General features: G+C 44.1%; 1 protein-coding gene across 5 annotated transcripts in view; it reads right to left on the bottom strand.

The window, feature by feature from the left end:
• The window catches only part of LOC109990029 (neuronal PAS domain-containing protein 3), a 236,154-nt gene that overhangs the window by 135,924 nt on the left and 81,796 nt on the right, over positions 1-18,434 (bottom strand). For 4 of the 5 annotated variants that reach the window (XM_065947745.1, XM_065947744.1, XM_065947746.1 and 1 more), the window contains one exon: positions 3,359-3,603. In XM_065947745.1, coding sequence (XP_065803817.1) covers positions 3,359-3,603 — 245 coding nt within the window. Of the gene's footprint in view, positions 1-3,358; positions 3,604-18,434 lie in introns of those variants that run through there. The other variant, XM_065947748.1, reaches the window with a different exon arrangement.

The following is an 18,434-nucleotide window of genomic DNA, read 5'->3' as shown; positions in this document are numbered from 1 at the left end:
GAGTCATCAGTAGAAGTACCGCACACACTCACACAAACACACTCACACAAACACACTCACACAAACACACTCACACAAACACACTCACACAAACACACTCACACAAACGCACATGCAGCCATCTTCATTACCTGAACCGATGCAGAGCAGCTACACAGAGGCCAAAATCAATAACTCACTGCTGTACTGAACACACATGCACACGCACACACACCACACATTGACACACACACTTAGAAACACACGAAAACAATTACAAAGGAAAAAGTCACATGTGTGCTTGGACACACACACACACACACACACACACACACACACACACACACACACACACAGACAGACAGACAGACAGACAGACAGACAGACAGACACACACACACACACACACACACACACACACACACACACACACACACACACAGACAGACACACACACACACACACACACACACACACACACACACACACACAGACAGACACACATTATTCTACAGGAGGATGTTCATTCATTAGAGTCAGTCAATAGGAGATAGAAGACAACCTAAACACACACAAATGCACAAAACGCACACACACAAACAGCACACGAGTGTGTTTTCTGTACTGTACGTGTGTGTGTGTGTGTGTGTGTTTTTTGTGTGTAGGTAAGAGACAACCTGATTAAATTGCATTTCCTCCCTGTGTTCCTGCGTATGTTTCTTTGTGTGTGTGCAGCTGATATTTTTTAACACAAGGTGAGACCGGCCATCACCTTAGTTTTTTTGTGTGTGTGTGTGTGTGTGTGTGTGTGTGTGTGTTGTTGTGCTGCAGCCTTCAAACTGAGGTGACTTGGTTCAAGTTTCTTTCTTTCTTTTTTGTCAAAATGACACGGTCCCATTAGTGATGTCATTATGATGACGTTCTCTTCCCACGATTGGTTTGAATAGTTAAGTGAAAGAAACACGAGCGTAGTTGGGTCTTTGGTTTGAGTTAAAGTGTTGACCACATCACAACTGTAGGTGAATCAATGTAAGGACTCACAGCAGCCAATCAGAGAGCAGAGTGTTCAAGAATTAAGATTAAGGATTAAAGTGAGAAAGTAGACTTGACTCTGAAACAGTCTAGCACACACAGACACACACACACACACACACACACACACAAACAGACACACACACACACACGCAAACAGACACACACTCACGCACGTACGCGCACACACACACACACACACACACACACACACACACACACACACACACACACACACACACACACACACACACACAGTGTATACATTTCCTTTCTGTTCATTAAAATGCATGTCTCTCTTCAAAGCGCTGCCGACAATGATGCCATCTGCTGTTGTGATGCGAGAGTATGTGCACACTTACACACACACACACACATTCAGAGACATGTAGGAATGCACACACACACACACACACACACACACACACACACACACACTCACACACAAACACATAAACATTTCCTTTTATTCACACATTCACAAGCAGTGAACTACAACCTTGTTCTTGTTCGCATTTCAGCTCTGTATGCAGGTTAAGATCCTGGTTTTAGTCCTTATAACACACACACACACACACACACACACACACACACACAAACACTTACACACACAAGTACAAAACCACACGCCACCAGAAATTTGAGGCAATTTGCTTTCATCTGCGGGTCATTCCTACAGGCCCAAACGTCCCTTTTAAAAGCGAGCGCTCCTCTTCTCCTCTTAAGTGCGTCGCACAAAGGGCCCATTTCAAAGGCAAATTCCACTTAGATTCACAAGTGCTGTGTATACTCGGCTACTCCAGGCAGAAATTCATCAAAGCTTAATGTTCCCTTCACAGAAAATCACTTAGCGCACAAGCTAGCCTTCTCCGTGTGACCGTGTGTGTGTGTGTGTGTGTGTGTGTCTGTGTGTGTGCGTGTTTCTGCAGCTTTTCCCATGTTGTTTGATTGCGGTTTAAAGCGCGGCACAGTCACTGCAGCGCTGCACAACACCGGCTCGATACGCCTCTGTCTGTCTGTCTGTTTAGCTTCATTAGAATAAAAAGGTTTGTTTGAAGATGCAAATGCAAGCTGACATGGAAGTTAAATGAAACACTGAAGCTGTTGTCATGGTTCAGGTTACTGTGATTATAACTGTAAGGACAGGAAATAAAAGTTTGTTTGAGATTACATGAAGCATATAACGGAGGAAAAACACAGAGGATAAAGTTGAAATGTTTGTTTTTAAACTGTTCAATGCCAAAATGTCTAAATGAGAGTTTTCATTAGGACTTTTCTTGGCACAAATAAAGTTCAGGAATAAGTTCAGAAGGTCCTTCAATTGATATTTTTCATATATATATATTTTTTGCATATATTTTTTAGGTAATTTTTGCCTTTATCGGATATGACAGCTGAAGAGAGATAGGAAATGTTTGGAGTACAGAGTGGAAGGTGACATGATGCAAAGGGCAGAGGTCGGAACCAAACCCATAGTCACTGCAACGAGGACTACCTCCGTACATGGGGCGTGCAATATAACCTCAAGAACTATCCGGCAGAACCACCAGAGTTACACCGTGTCCTAACAACATGCAAGCGTTGGATGTCGCGTCACATCGGACACGATCACATGCTCGCTGTCTACACTGCATGTGTAACATGTTCGCTTCTCTGCTCCGTGAATTTCAAGTTCCCAGTGGAAACAATACAACATGTGGTGCTTTTATTGTGAAGGTGGACATACTGAAGTGTGGTGCTTTTATTTTGAAGGTGGACACGTTGAAGTGTGGTGTTTTGTATTGACGAGCTGTTGACTCAGATCCCAACAGTCAGAGGCTTGTCAATAAACGGCTCGCGGTGACGACACAGGTCAAAGGTCAACATTTCAATCATGATGTGGATGTTGTTGAAGCACCCTTATCTCCACTTTGTACAACAAGCTAACAAGCTCTGTTGACTGAGAACAGTGAGTGTCAGAGTCTCATAGAGCCGCCTCCTTACTCGTTCCTCGCCCGTCTACATGAGCGACAGAGAAAAACAGAAACAAGGCGTCAGGGTTGAAACGTGCCCCACATTGCGCTACTTCTCTCTCAGGCAGTTAGCGATATAATCAAGCTAATATTGTCGCTGACGCCTGCTCACGTTGCGTTCTGTTAGGTCAGGCTGTATGACAACAAACAGAGAAGCTACCAGATGAGGGGAAAGCCTTTGCACCATAAGATAAGAAGGTTTCTTGAACAAACCTTCCCTCCCTCGGAATTAAAAGTGCTTTCAATTATTTTCAGCTATGAACCTAAAAGACTCTAATCAGAAACAGTCTTAAGACCAACCCAGCCCCCCAGGCCCGTGTCTGTGTCGGTCCTACCTTTCACAGAGGTGTTGGGCGGCGGTCCCTCGATGCGTAGGTTCCAAGGCGGGTCTCCCTGGTTGGCGAAGTCCCTCATCTTCAGGTAGCTTATGGTGAGCCGGATGATGGAGGCCTTGTCCAGCTGGCTGGTGATGGCGCCCGGCAGCGGCAGCATCTTGGCCAACTCATAAAACTCAAAGTTCTCCTTTCCCCGCCGCGATCGCGCCGCGTCCCGTGACTTCTCCTTCCTCAGAGCCTGCAGCCTGGACAGGAGGGAAAAGAAAAACACAACGTCAGGAATCGGATCATGAAGGGTAAATTGGATACTGCACACGACAAAGCTTCATATGTCAGTAGAACACAGGAACATGCAAGATGTGAATAACAGCGAGCACAGAAGGTAAATACATGTAATACAACTTTTGAGTGTGTTCATGTTTTTGAGAAACAAGCAAGTGAAACAACAAGAAAAACAAAAACCAAATGATCCTGTCATTCAATTCCTCCATCGCACTCGTTTGCAGATCCAGAAAGATTTTCATAATGTCTGCAAACTCTGCTTGCTAACTGCGCTCTACGGGAAAGCTTGCTTCATTCTTTACATGCTAGGCTAAAAAAAATGCTGGAGTATATCACTGAGCAAGTACAGAGTTTAAGAAAATAGTTCCCTCTTTTGAGATGAAAAAGATGCAAAGTTTTAATCTCAAATTGAAAGCAAAAATAATCTCAAAATGTAACTCTGACACCTAGTGGTTAAAATGGGTACTGCAGTCCCAATTCAAAACGTTACAGAGAGCTGTCTCCCCCCGCCCCCTCCTCTCTAGAGTGGATGCTCACACAGGTCATCATGTGGTGGACACTGAAGCTTCAGTGTTTATCCAGCTCTGCATCGGTCTGTAAACCTTTCTGTGTTCTAACCTCTCTCCATTTTTCAAAAGCATCTCCAATATTGATCCTAGTTTGAGCACGTTTCTGCTCGTGGAGCTTATTAGAAACATGCAGAGGCTTTTTAGGTCGGGTACAATCACTTCTATCTGAACCACTTCTCTTGCCCGCTTCCATCACTGCAACACCTGTTGACCTGATAACTGCTCTCATATCTGACAAACCGAGGAGCGTCCAAAATGGCCGTGTGGGGGTACCTTAAAACCGCCTACCTTCTCTGGTCCAAACAAATCCAGAGCATTCAGGAGCAGAATCTAAAGTTAGAAGGACTGACCCCTTCAATTGAAACTCAGCCAACAGATGTTACCCCTTGACCTGATCCCTCCCCCCTTCAGGGTATCACCTGATTGAAACATTAAGTACCTGACAATCTGTCTCTCCTGTCCTTTATTCCTTTACTTCATCTTTAGGTCCATCCTCTCAATCACTTCACACTCTATTACTTTATATTAAAGAGCCGCTGTTTATTCTCTCTCTCTCACACTCTCTCTCTCTCTCTCTCTTTCCCCCTTCAACAACAACAGTGACGACCATACTTTCCCGCGGCCTCTCATCATCATCGGACGCCGTTATGAATTAACTCGGCAATAAATCAGCTGCTAAAAACCTCTGTGGGCTTCCTGCCGGCCACACACACTCACACACGCTTGAGCACACACACACACACACACACACACACACACATTAAGGCAGGTGATTAATTTTTGCTGGAGAAAAAAAAAAGCTTGAGAAAAGTGTTGGAGGGATGACGGGGGGAGGGAGGGAGGTGTAAGGAGAAGGAGAAGGAGAGGGATAGCGGACAAACACTTTGTAGGAGGAGGAGGAGGAGGAGGAGTTGTTTAGGGCTAGAGATGAAAAATGGCTGTCATCCGGCGAAGAATATCATTTTCATACTGTTTGTCATTTATTTATCAGGGAGCACGAACACTAAATGAGCAGGAGAGGAGAGGAGAGGAGAGGGGGAGGGGAGGGGGGGGGTACAGGCGGGGGAGGAAAGCAACTTCTCAGAACAGCTACCTCACTTGCACTTCCAGAAAAAACATTTGCCATTTTACCACAGGAGACAAAAACCATCACCTGAAGCTTCATAAGCATGCCGTGATAAAGATCTAGATCCTATCAAGACTTCAATGACCACGTCTAAAAGTCGCCTTAGATTGACCTTGTAACACGTACGTTTACTGTCGCTACATTCATGCTAATGTGATCTCAGAGATATAAACACATAAAGTCCACTCTGCAGGCGACGCAGCACAAATACAGTTCTTCATCAGTCAGCATCCTTTTCTAAGCCACACATGCTAGGTCTGAGGTGTCATTTATTAACGTTTGCGCCAGACAGCAAACTCTAACTACCAGATTCCACACAGACAGTGTGCGATGCATTAAATTTACATTTGTTTAAAAAAAGGAACTATGAGGAATATTTACTCCCATAGACCTCTCAGTGTGTGTGTGTGTGTGTGTGTGTGTGTGTGTGTGTGTGTGTGTGTGTTTGTGTGTTTGTGTGTGTGTGTGTGTGTACAGAAATGCAGTGATGGCTGCTGAGAGAACAAGGAGCAGCGAGGCACACAGAATTTATTTGTTCCGCAAACTTGGAAAGCTTTATGTTGATGGACGACAGATATGTCTTCATGTCTGCCTGGTGTGTGTGTGTGTGTGTGTGTGTGTGTGTGTGTGTGTCTGTGTGTGTGTGTCTGTGTGGTATCATAGATATGTGGGATCAAGACTAAGTGTACAAGGAGGTGTGTTTGACCTTGACTCAAACAGACATATTTATCATGTACCGGCTGAGTAGGTAAATGCAACACTTGTTCTGATGTGTGTGTGTGTGTGTGTGTGTGTGTGTGTGTGTGTGTGTGTGTGTGTGTGTGTGTGTGTGTGTGTGTGTGTGTGTGTGTGTGTGTGTGTGTGTGTGTGTGTGTATGTGCGCACAAAAGTGTTCAGGTCTTATAAACATGAAATGAAACCATGTCGTAAAGTTCAGCCGGGTGACTTGATGGTGTTTTAAAGAGCTTGTTGGGGTGTGTGTTTGTGTGTGTGTTTGTGTGTGTGTGTGTGTGTGCGTGCGTGTGTGTGTGCGTGCGCGTGTGTGTGTGTGTGCGTGCGTCATGTCGTAAAGTTCAGCTAGTTGGGTCGATGGCTGTTTAAAGAGCTTGTCAGCTGAAAGAAAGAGATATGTGTGTTTCTGTTTCTGCATGTGCGTGGAGACAGAGAGCATGCTGGGAAGGTCACCGGGTGGTCGAGGTTTAAGTTCCAGGTCAATTGGAGGTCAATCCGGCCATCAGTCATGTGGCGGGACGGCCTGTCGTCAGGGGGATTTACAGACTCCGCCCATACTAAAGTGGACATTAACGCCCACGGATTGTATTGAAGAACCTCTCAAGACTGGTTAACATGCAGGGTTCCGTCATCTTCTGTCCGCTGCTGTCGGGCCAAAAAGTCGCACTGTTCGTACTGCCAGTTAGTTTGTGCAAGAGGCAATAACACTCCATACCAGCAGGCGGCAGCAGACTGATATTTGTCGCTCAAAGCGGACAACCAGAAGACTCCAGGGGACGAGGATAAACCAACGGCAGCGTTTATTGACTGGTTTATCGTTTCTCTGCTGAACACGTTTGCATCTTCCTCGACTTTAGAAAATGTCCGACGTTATGGAGACAGTGCTGCCGTTACATGAGAAATTCTCGTCAAGACGCTAGCTGAGAGCCAATCAGAGTGATTTCTCTCTTCGACTGCTTGAGGCCAATTCTACATGAACGTGGGAAAAAAAACCTGGGACAAGCCCTGAGAGGTACCGATGTTGCTGTTCACACCCATAGACTGTAAATATTAATGTTTGACGCCTGAGTGACGTCACCTGTCTGCACTGCAGGGGGCGCTGGAGGCTCATCAGCAGCAGCCGCCATGCTGGAAATGCTGTCTCAGTCTAACTTTCAGTCAAGCTAACGACAGGCTGAGAGCTGGAGCTGAGGCGGGTTTTAACCCTCCTGACAGACCCTTACATCACGCCCGGAGGTCATTTTTTTCAAGACCGGAGGTTGCTGCTTGTTCACACCACACTGACCAGAGCCACCAATTCTCTCTGACAGACCTGACAAGGCCGGTCCCTGACGATCGGCCCGGTGTGTACTTACGCTCTTCTCTGCTGCTGCGCGACACAGGTACGTTACCCTTTTTTTGGGCGTGCATTAAATGTTAAAACTTTTTCACTAAAAACGCGGAGTTGCAGCGCTCATCTGTCACTTTTGGCCGAAGAAGCCAATCAAATCAAGAAGAAGGCTTTACCACCTCTAACATTTCCTTGTTAATAATCTTCACGGCTCCCGTTATTCACACGCATGATTGAACAATCCAGCGTGTGTGAGCCTTCAGAGACCAGAGAAAACTTCACACAATCACACAAACTCCAACTGTTTCAGCCGCAGGAAGCAAGCCCACCGACTCACTCTATTTTGATGTTATTGTGCAGTTTCATTCCTCGGAGACTGAAGCACATTTTCTCTCCTTCCTGCCTCATTGTGTGAGAACAAAAGTCCATTTTTGTTCAATTTATATTTCGGAATAAACTCCCCGCTTAATTTTTCTTCTCTGCTCAGATATCAGAGTATCTGTTTACATGATCAGCTCGTCCGTCCACAGAGGCCAAACTGAGAGAGGAAGAATATTTTAAAAAATAAAATAAAATAAAATCCATGCAGGAACGTCTCCGATGAGATAAAGAGAAACACGGAGAGCAATATGAAGAGAGAGATGAAGACGGGAGATAAAACTCAGAGGAACGCTGCACGGTGGCCGACGGGGAAATCTGGAGGTTTGAGGTCCTGACCGCTGATAGCCATCACACACACAACACACACACACACACACACACACACACACACACACACACACACACACACACACACACACACACACACACACACACACACACACACTTTACAATCTGTGGAGTTGGAGGCCGTTAACAACTGATAGAATCTCTCGCTCTGCACACACACTAACACACACACAGTGTAAACTTAAACAAAGCCTGCACAGATTTGAATCGGGCTCAGAGGAACGTGCAGATATAAAACGTGTGTTACTGAGAGAGCACAGGTGAGATAGAGGAAAATGAAATAATCAGAGGAAAGATATTCACAAAGCGAGACAAAGGAGGAAGAAAGTCTCCAGATTCACTGAGAACTACGTCACAGAAAAACGTATATCTGCAGCCGAAAAAAAACGGAAGACTTTAAATAACTTTGTTTTGTTTGTTTGCTCAGATATGTAAGTTTGTGCGTTTGCATCTTCTTAAACATGGCTAACGCACGCTAGCACAAGCTAACCGCCAGTGTTTGTCACCTGCCTGTCCAACAGGAAGCAGACCAACTCCACGTCCACGGGTAAAAGACAACACAAGGTTCACCCTCGTTTTAGAACGAGCTTTATCCGCTTGGTGTTTCTCCTCACTGTGATTATATTTTGTCTTTTTTGCCACTACATCCTCGTCCGTCATATTCACCGGTTTGAATGGCATCCAATCACTGAATTGTATCCACTCCTAAACTCACCTGCTGCGCTGTCATTGGCTGGAGGAAACACACCAGCTCCCCGCCCAGAAACATCCCGAGTCAACCAGAACAAACCAGAACAGTAAAATCCAGTCAGAGGACAGAGTCTCTGCAGACACAGTCACCACCACACATGTATGGAGGCCCAGAAAAAACAGACTGCGACTTATATTTAGTATTTATAAGGTGAGACTAAAGAAAATACTTAAAACTCAAATCTGATTTGGCGACGAGGACTCGATGGTCAACTATGAGATGTTGATCCCCAATTAGATGAAAAACCTTCCGGCTCAGTGATATCAAAAGATAAGGTTATGCTTTCTTTAAATAAAAGAACATTAAGTGTAGATCAAATAGAAAATAAAAAAAGGGGGATGATGGGAGTGAAAGAGAGAGACTCTGCATGCTCTCCTCCGTCTTTCAATTCAGCCAATCAGGTGACCCGAAGCCGAGGTTCCACCCCGTCAAGCCCGGGGACGAGGAGAACACACACACACACACACACACACACACACACACACACACACACACACACACACACACACACACACACACACACACACACACACACACACACACACACACACACACACGGACAAAAGGCCCTTCAGGAGGAGGGTAATTGCTTCCATGGCGATGGGAAAGGAAGGCAGAGAACAAGTGTCACTTTGGATTAAGCCCCGCCTGCTGACATCGCTATGGCGATGACACCGCCGCTCACTACGTGTGTGTGTGTGTTCAGTGATCAGGGGGACTGAGTGCCAAAACCAATCTACCTACTGAGAGACAGGGCGAGAGAGAGAGAGGGCGAGGAAGAAAGAAAGAGAGAAAGGAAGAGGAGAGAGAGGAAAGGAAAAAAGAGAAAATGGTAAAGAAAGAAAGAGGGAGAAATAAAAGGGAGAGAGGAAATGGAGAGGGAAAAATAAGAATAGGAAAGAGAGAGAGAGGGAGATAGATTGAACAAAAAGAGGGAAGGAAAGAAACACAATGATAGAAAAGCTTTGTGCACATGGACATGTGGAGACAGAGACACACTTCTGCTGCACTGCAGGAAATATGAACACATTAGAGAAGGGTAGTAGTTAGTACTCGCACGCCATGTACGGAGGCTGTTACTCTATCTCTCTCTGATTTATGACTCTATCCACCGTCCTCATCTCTACGATGAAGGCGTAAAAAGCCCCAAAAAGGACCCTTAGTCGAGACTTTAAGTCACTCTCGGACCAAAATAAACTGCAGCACATACTGGGAGAGCGCCGAGTCGGCAGCAGAGCGGCAGCAACATATGTCCAATCTTGTCACAGCCTGAGGGACGACCATCACAACACCTGACAGGTGCATCAGCACACACTGCTTTACGTACCATATGTACTTTTATGTTTGAATATTTGGTACATGTGTACGTGTAAATAATAATTGTTGCTCTTTTCACCATTTTCTTTTATGAGCAGTTACATTCATGCCGACAAAGCTTCATAAAATAGAAAAAAACTGAAATTGAAAAGAGGATAGAAAGGGTGAGAGAGAGACAGAGAAATAAATAAAAGAAGGAGAGACAAGAAAAGAGCACGGTAGGAGAAAAGACGGTATTAGTTTGACATGAAGAGAAATAAAATGGAGACAGAATTATGAAACAACAAAATATGAGAAAAGAGATTGAGTTGGTCTGATAGGTTGGCAGAAGTCGAGGTTTCCGCTCCAGCTCTGTATCGATCATGAAGGCACTAAAACTCGGGACATATGGTGAAATGCATCAAACAAATTACGAGATTAAAACAAGAGATCCCGGGATTATGTGAGTACGTTTGTCACAGAGTGCAGCTTGTGTTAGTGATTTCAAACGTGGACGAAGAAAAACGACCTGCATGGACGTAAAAGGAGTCAAAAAATAAATAAACATGCAGTATGAAAGATCGACATGAGAGCAAGACGAGGAATATAAAAATATCTCTTTGTGTTTGTGTGTGTCTAATCTCCACCTCCTGTCGCTGAACACACACACACACACACACACACACGCTGACACACAGCATCATTACAAGGCTAATCGTCCTCCAACAGGATTGTAGGGATGGAGGGATCAGTACGAACTCCAACAGCGAGCTCTCACTAAGTCCCTCCATCCTACTCAGCGAGCGAGCGAGAGAGGGAGAGAGAGCGAGAGAGGGAGGATTAGAAGAGATGACAGAAAAAAAAAAAAGGACACGGGGAAGAGAAGGGAAGCCGCGTATATTGACACAACTTTTAGGATGCTTCTCCTACAAGGACGATTTTTGAGAAACATCACTGAAAACATTTTGCGACACAGCCTCGTGCTAATTTTCCTCGCCCGAGCAGATGTTTTTAAATCACACGACTGCATGAATGATGTGAACTATGAGTGATTCTTGTTGCGGCTGAGAGTTTGCACCTCTACTTTGTTTTTGGTCCGAGCAAATGACTTCCTTCACTTTTGGACTGAAATCACCGCTCAGGAGACATCATGGACGACTGACAGGGGAAGGGAGGGTTGTAAAAATAAACTGGGAGAAGAGTTAAGGAAGGGAATGACATTCGAGTAATGAGCCACAAGTCGCATCTGAACCCGGGCTAACTGTCTGGAGGACTCTGCCTCGAATACATGGGACCCACGCACTGACCACTTGGCCACTGGCGCCCCAAGTTACAATTTTAATTACGATTTAAAAGCTGAATTTAATTTTCAATCGCATGATTGAAATTTAATTATTTTGCATTCAGATATAAAAGTCGTTAGGCTTTTACTTTGAATCTTTGTACTGTCCCCGTGTCCACCAAGCTTTTTTTTTTCTTCTCAGCGCCAGCGTCTTTCTTCAGTTGTTTTCAATAGGTAGAGAGGGTTCGCAGCAGAAAGCATCCGCCTGGATGAAAAGCGCAGCGCCCAGCGTCTTTTTTAGTTGAAAATCTTTCAACGTTTCAAAAAGGTGCTGTTGACATCACGAGCGCTCTTTTCCAAACTTCTCCAAACATCCTTTTAAGATTTATTTTTGGGCTTATTGTTCCTTTAGTTGGAGAGATAGGACAGTGAGTCAGGAATAGCCGAGAAAGGAGACACAGGCTGGATTCGAACCTGGGCCGCCCGCTTGGAGGACAGTGGCCTCTATGCATGGGGCGCCCGCACTAAGCACTGCACCACCAGCGCCCCAAACGTACTTTTTTTAAGGACAAATACAAAACTTAAATTGCTGCTCACTGCACTTTATAATCAAACAAACATGAGGGGAAAGTGCAACTTAAAGGAACTATTTTCAGTGGCGGATTACTTAAAATGTGGTCCTTCAGTGAGTATGTGTGTGGTTGGATATGAAGGAAGTTGTCAACCAGTGCTGAGCTCATTGGTACAAAAAAGGAATAAAGTTCAGGATGTGATACACACACACACACACACGCGCGCACGCACACACGCGCACACACGCGCACACACACGCACACACACACACACACACACACACACTTCTCTACATCACTTTCCCTCTCATTGAGAGATTTTGGAAAATGTCCCGCGGTGTTTGGATGCGTTCACACCATCTATCTGTTTTACCAATCTCCACCTGCCACGCTGCTTTAGCATCAACCCGAGCATGACAGCAGAAAGCAGGCTGGCTGTGAGGTACTGCAACTTAAAAACACACACACACACACACACACACACACACCGTTCGACAGGTAATAATACGGTTTTTCATGAAATAGATATATCATCAATTATACAGAGAAATGAGATTAAACGTAATGAGGTTTTGAAAGCGTATTTTTCATGAGGCTTTGTGGCCGTTAATTCTAAATTTCTTCTTCATTATGGAAGAAAGTAGGAGAGAAACCAAATAATAAATAACACATAAGAGCCTAAAGGATGCACATGCTCTAACGGAAACCCTTTAAATTAATTTTGAAGTTATTAGCTTGATTTTATTTTAGATTTCTCCAGTGAAGGCACTGACTCACATCACTTCAATGCATCTCATTTACCAGCAAAAAATACAATAAATAAAATAAATGAGAGAGCATTGACACCACGAATGCTAATGTAGTCACATTGTCTTTGAGGTATTCAATGACATCACATTTGGAGGCGGGGCCAAAGAAGTGTGCAACACACACAAACAGATAATTCAGATAGTGGAAAGCTGTGTTGACGGTCTCAGCGGTGTTACAGTTCCCTCCATCCTATTAGCCACAATTCAGTTAGCTGCTCTGCACCTTAGATACACGTGGACACACGTGGACACACACACACACACACACACACACACACACACACACACACACACACACACACACACACACACACACACACACACACACACACACACACACACACACACTTGGCTATAGTACAATCAGTAGACATAAATGGACAAAGTGAGAACGTGTGTTTCTGTCCATTTTTACAGAATTACTTTTACTAAGAAATGTTTCCTGAAGGTTTTGTTCATTTTTTACAGAGGAAATGACAAAGCGAGGACTCACACCTTATGTTCTTGTCTACCTATCAAAGAGGGGCCCGCCATCACCACACAGCACCGGGACTGTGGGGACGCGGTCTTTCACCTAACTAGTATTTGTTTAATACATTTTTTTAAATGTTTTACATTTTTTTAAATATATATATTATTGTGTAAGAAACATTATCTGGAAATATAATTAAAACTTTAAAAAAATATATTTTTGTAACGCTAAAATAGGAAAAGTTGAAAATGTAAAAAGGAAAAATGCTTTCGATTCTGTGACCTTCAAAAACTGGTCTTGAGACCAAGACTGATTTCAACTACCACAACACGAGGAATCGGAGGGTCAAAATATGGAAGTCAAATGCGGAATCAACACTGATGGTAGAGGCTGCTGTGTAGAGTCCATCAGTATTAACTAATCCGTTCATACACATTCACATGCCGTAGACTAAGCAGTGGAAGCAACTTGGGCTTAAGTGTCTTGCCCAAGGACACATCGGACATGTTGCTGCAGGAGCTGGGGATCAAACCCTCGACCTTCCGGTTGAGAGACGACCGACTCTACCACTGACCCACAGCTGCTGTGTCCTGATACTGATGTCCTAACAGTATTGTAATTATTGCAGTATTGTAAAATATTGTAGACGTTTGGTTGCAGTAAAACAGGTAAACTATCTTTGATAAACAAACAGGCTAAGAAGAACACATCAGTCCTTAAGCCGACCCTGGATCATTTCTCATACTCAGAAAAGAAGAGCAATTATCTGAATCACATATATTTAATTTCCCCGACAATTAAACAGTGACACCATTTACCATATTCACTGAATATTTATAATGCAATTACTTAATTTGCCTTCAGACATTTTGTCATTTGATTTCACAACAGCAGTTATCTTCTTTCTGAAAGAAACTTTAATCATTAATGTCCAACAAAAACAATTAAGCAAAGCTTGTATGACTAATATGATAAAGAACATTATGGGGTAATAATATGAATTTTAAGACTATGAGTCAAGGGAATTAATTACTACAGATGAACAGTACCATGAATTAATAACAACAAACCTGACATGTATTAAAGCACGGAAACAAATTAGGAGGAAGCCTTGTTAACATTCATAATAAAAAAAACAAATACACCAAAACTAAATAAATTAATGGATGAAACATGAATAACTCATTAAAGGAAATCCATCTTGTGCTGCATGGAAATCATATTTCAGTTGAAAATGTCACCAGGGTTAAAAGAAAATCAAAAGATTAATGCCGGAAAAGAAGTTTCTTTAATCCCGAACCATTTACGTTGTTTTGAGACGTGTTTCTCACAAACATAGTCCTGAAATATAAACGTGCACAAACAGGACCCGTGGACGTGCACTTATGGAGAATTGTCAGAATTGGGCTGCTAAGCAAGGAGCACGCCTGAGCCGTTGGGGGTGGTCATCATAGCAACCCAAAGTCCATTTTTTGACCCTCCGATTCCTCGTGTTGTGGTAGTTGAAATCGGTCTTGGTCTCGAGACTACTTTTTGAAGGTCTCGGAATCGAAAGCATTTTTAGTCGGTCTTGTCTCTGTCTCGGACTGGGCGGAATCCAGATTTTAAATCAAGACCAGTCAAGACCACCACTGAAAAGGTTTTTCTCCACGTCATTACTGAGATTAGAAGGAAAATGCCTCTTTTTAGAAGAACAAATAACTTCACTTTATTTTTAATTAGATTTTTATCCCCCGGTTACGGCTGTGAGTGACATGCCCCCTAAACACAAGATGATGAGTTTTTATTGGTATTTATGGTCTTGGTCTTGTCTTGGTCTCGCCCTGCCTTGGTCTTGATCTTGGTCTTGGTCTTGGTTCGGTCTCAACCCCTAAATGTCTTGGTCTTAGTCTCGGTAGTGTGGTCTTGACTACAACACTACCTCATACATCATTGGACTCCCTCCTTTGTTCACGTCATAACTACAACAGCTACTCGGGGTTACCACCAAACAAATGTGACAAAAATAGGTTACAGGATGCTAGTAGAGACGATCTCTACAACTACCTTTTCAGAGGATGATCCGATCACTTTGTGTACCGTACGATATCCCTCTGCAAGAGAACAAACTGCAGTTTATTCCCAACCTGCTTCATACCTATCTTCACAAGTTGCATCAAACTCAGGTTTCTGAAGGACATGCTAATATTGCAGAAGCAGGAAAAAGGGGGCAGGGATAAAATAAAGAAACGTAAAAAAATAACGAAACAATGAAGACGGATTGATAAACGGAGAAAGGTGGATCACAACTGCTGAAGGAAAGGAAGGAGACGGAAGGATGATGAAAGAGGGATGCAACAGGAAGAGGAGGAGGAGGAGGACAGCTGCACAGGAAAGTATAATCATCTTCACCTTCACCTCCTCTGAACTCACCCTCTCATTCTCTCTCCCTGTCGGTTCACCTCTCCTGTTCTTAATTTCCTACTTTCTCCTCCTCCTGCTTTGCACCTCCCCTCTTTTCTTCTAGCCTCTCTCTTTTGTCTTAACTACCAGTTTAACCTTTCCTCCTACCCCCTTTCCTTCCTTTGTCCTGGTTTCCTTTCTACATTGTCCTCCCTCTTACTCCCCTGCCTCATTCCCATCTTTTTCACAGCCTTGCTTCCTTCCTATGTTTTGTTTGTGTTACCCTTCTCTCTCTTTATCTGCCTCCCTCTCTCCTCATGACTCCTCTCTCTTTGTCTTTCTACTTTTGTCCTTTCATCTCCTTCCCCTGCCCCAATCCATACCGTTTACTTCTTCCTTACACCTCATTTTTGTCCTCTTTCCTTGACACTTGTCCCCTCTGTTGTGCTCTCCGTCTTCTCCACTCATCTCATTCCTTTCCTTCTCTGCATTCCCCTCTCCTTTCCTCCTTTCCTTATGTCCTTCCTTATACCCTCATCTATGTCCTTACTCCTTATTTTGTGCACTCCTACTCCCTTTCTTTCTTCTCTTTTCCTTCCTTCTTTCCTGTCTCCTTGCTTTCTATCCTTGCCTTTTGTCTCCTCTTCTCCCCTCCACACCTTTCATTTTCCTTATGTCCTTACTTTCCCTCCTCCTCATCTCTCCCCCACCCCCTCATCCTCCTTCCCTGGGTTCAGTGGTGTGGAACAGTTCAGTATTAGCTCTGAAATTAGCAGCAGTCCCTCGTTAAAGAGTTGGCAGGAGTGCACAAACACACACACACACACACACACACACACACACACACACACACACACACACACACACACACACACACACACACACACACACACACACACACACACACACACACACACGCTCTGTTAATGGTGTAAAAGCTGCTGCCACCTTGGAGACACAAAATTACTTGAGCCCCTCTTTCACTTCATGTCTTTATCATTTCTTCTCTTCTTCTTTCTCTCCTCCTCATCTCTCTCTCTCTCCAACTTATGTCTCCATCACCTCCTCCTCTCTCTCCTTTCTTCCTCTCCTTGTCCTCCTCTAACCTTCAAAAAAAAGAGACATCTCTTTCTCCACCTCCTCCTCCCTCCTCTCTGGCTAGCAGCCAGCAGACAGTGAATGAGTCTTCCTCCCCTGACAACCTCCAAAATCCTCCCCTCTCCTCCTTTTTTTCCTCCGTCTCTTACTTCCTTCCCTCATCTCCTTTTTCCTCACCTGCTCCTGTCTCCTTTCTTAGTGTCCGTACCTCCCTCTTCTCTCTTTTTACTTTCTTAACTTAGAACTCTCTCCATCTTTCCTTACCTCCTCTCTTTTTGCTATTTTATACAATTGTTCTTTTTTTCCTCCTCTTTTCTCCTCCCCAAGCAAAGTTTTCTAGCTCCTCCTCCTGGTGGATTCTGAGGCGTTCCCAGACCGAGCAGGAGATATAATCCCTCCAGCAAAATCTGGGTCTACCCTAGGGTCTCCTCCCAGTTGGGCGTGCCTGGAAAACCTCCAAAGGGAGGCGTCCAGGAAGATCCTAATCAGATGCCCGAACCAAACTTTAACTTCCACTTTTTTTTTCTGTTTCTTTTTAAAGATTTATTTTTGGGCTTTTTGCGCCTTTAATGGAGAGATAGGACAGTGGATAGAGTAAGAAATCAGGGAGAGAGAGTGGGGAATGACATGCGGGAGGGGAGCCACAGGCTGAATTCGAACCTGGGCCGCCCGCTCTGAGGACTATAGCCTCCAAACATGGGGCGCACGCACTAACCACTGCGTCACCAGCGCCCCCCACTTTTTTATTCATTCATTCCTTTAGTCAGCTGATTAACGGCCAGGCGGTCACAACATCTCCCACAGACATTAACCCAAAAAGATATCGAACAGTAGGCCGCTCAGGTAAGGACATAACAGGATAATAATATTAATAATAAAGAAATTTGACAGACGAAGCGAAAGAAGGATAAACTTTACACCAACATGAATCCCAACAGGCCAAATATAACGAGACGATGATGATGCTCAGCGAAATTGAAGTTAAAGAAGAAGACTAAAGTTACAGAAACACGATGTAGAGCGGTGAGAAAGAGGATAAAGATGAGAAGTATAAACAGATAAATGCATTTTAAAAACATGAATTATTTCTTTCATGTACTTTTAAAATGTTAAAATCTCAAATTTAAGCAGTATGTAGCGTGAATTTAGAAAAAGAAAAACATTGATCAGTTGGATCCTGTTCAATATTTTCAACATGACATCATTAACGGCAGCAGTAGCTGTGAATGATGTTATCGTGTTTACACACACACACACACACACACACACACACACACACACACACACACACACACACACACACACACACACACACACACACACACACACACACACACACACACACACACACACACACACACACACACACACACACACACACAGCAGTGCACACCTGTGGCTCAGATAACAAGATGTTTGCATCGCAGGCCAGCTCAGAGTCAGGACCTGACGGAGGGACGTCTGTGTGTGCTTGTGTGTGTGTGATGTGTTTATGTAGGCTACTAGAGTTGAGTGTGAATGAGAGGCAAAGAGGTATTTTGGCAGAATATCACACACACACACACACACACACACACACACACACACACACACACACACACACACACACACACACACAATGTGGCGTAACCTCTCCACAGGCTTCT

This window comes from Labrus bergylta, chromosome 18 (genome assembly GCF_963930695.1).
Source record: "Labrus bergylta chromosome 18, fLabBer1.1, whole genome shotgun sequence".
NCBI classification, from domain to species: Eukaryota; Metazoa; Chordata; class Actinopteri; order Labriformes; family Labridae; genus Labrus; species Labrus bergylta.
This window is presented reverse-complemented; position numbering and strand designations above follow the sequence as displayed.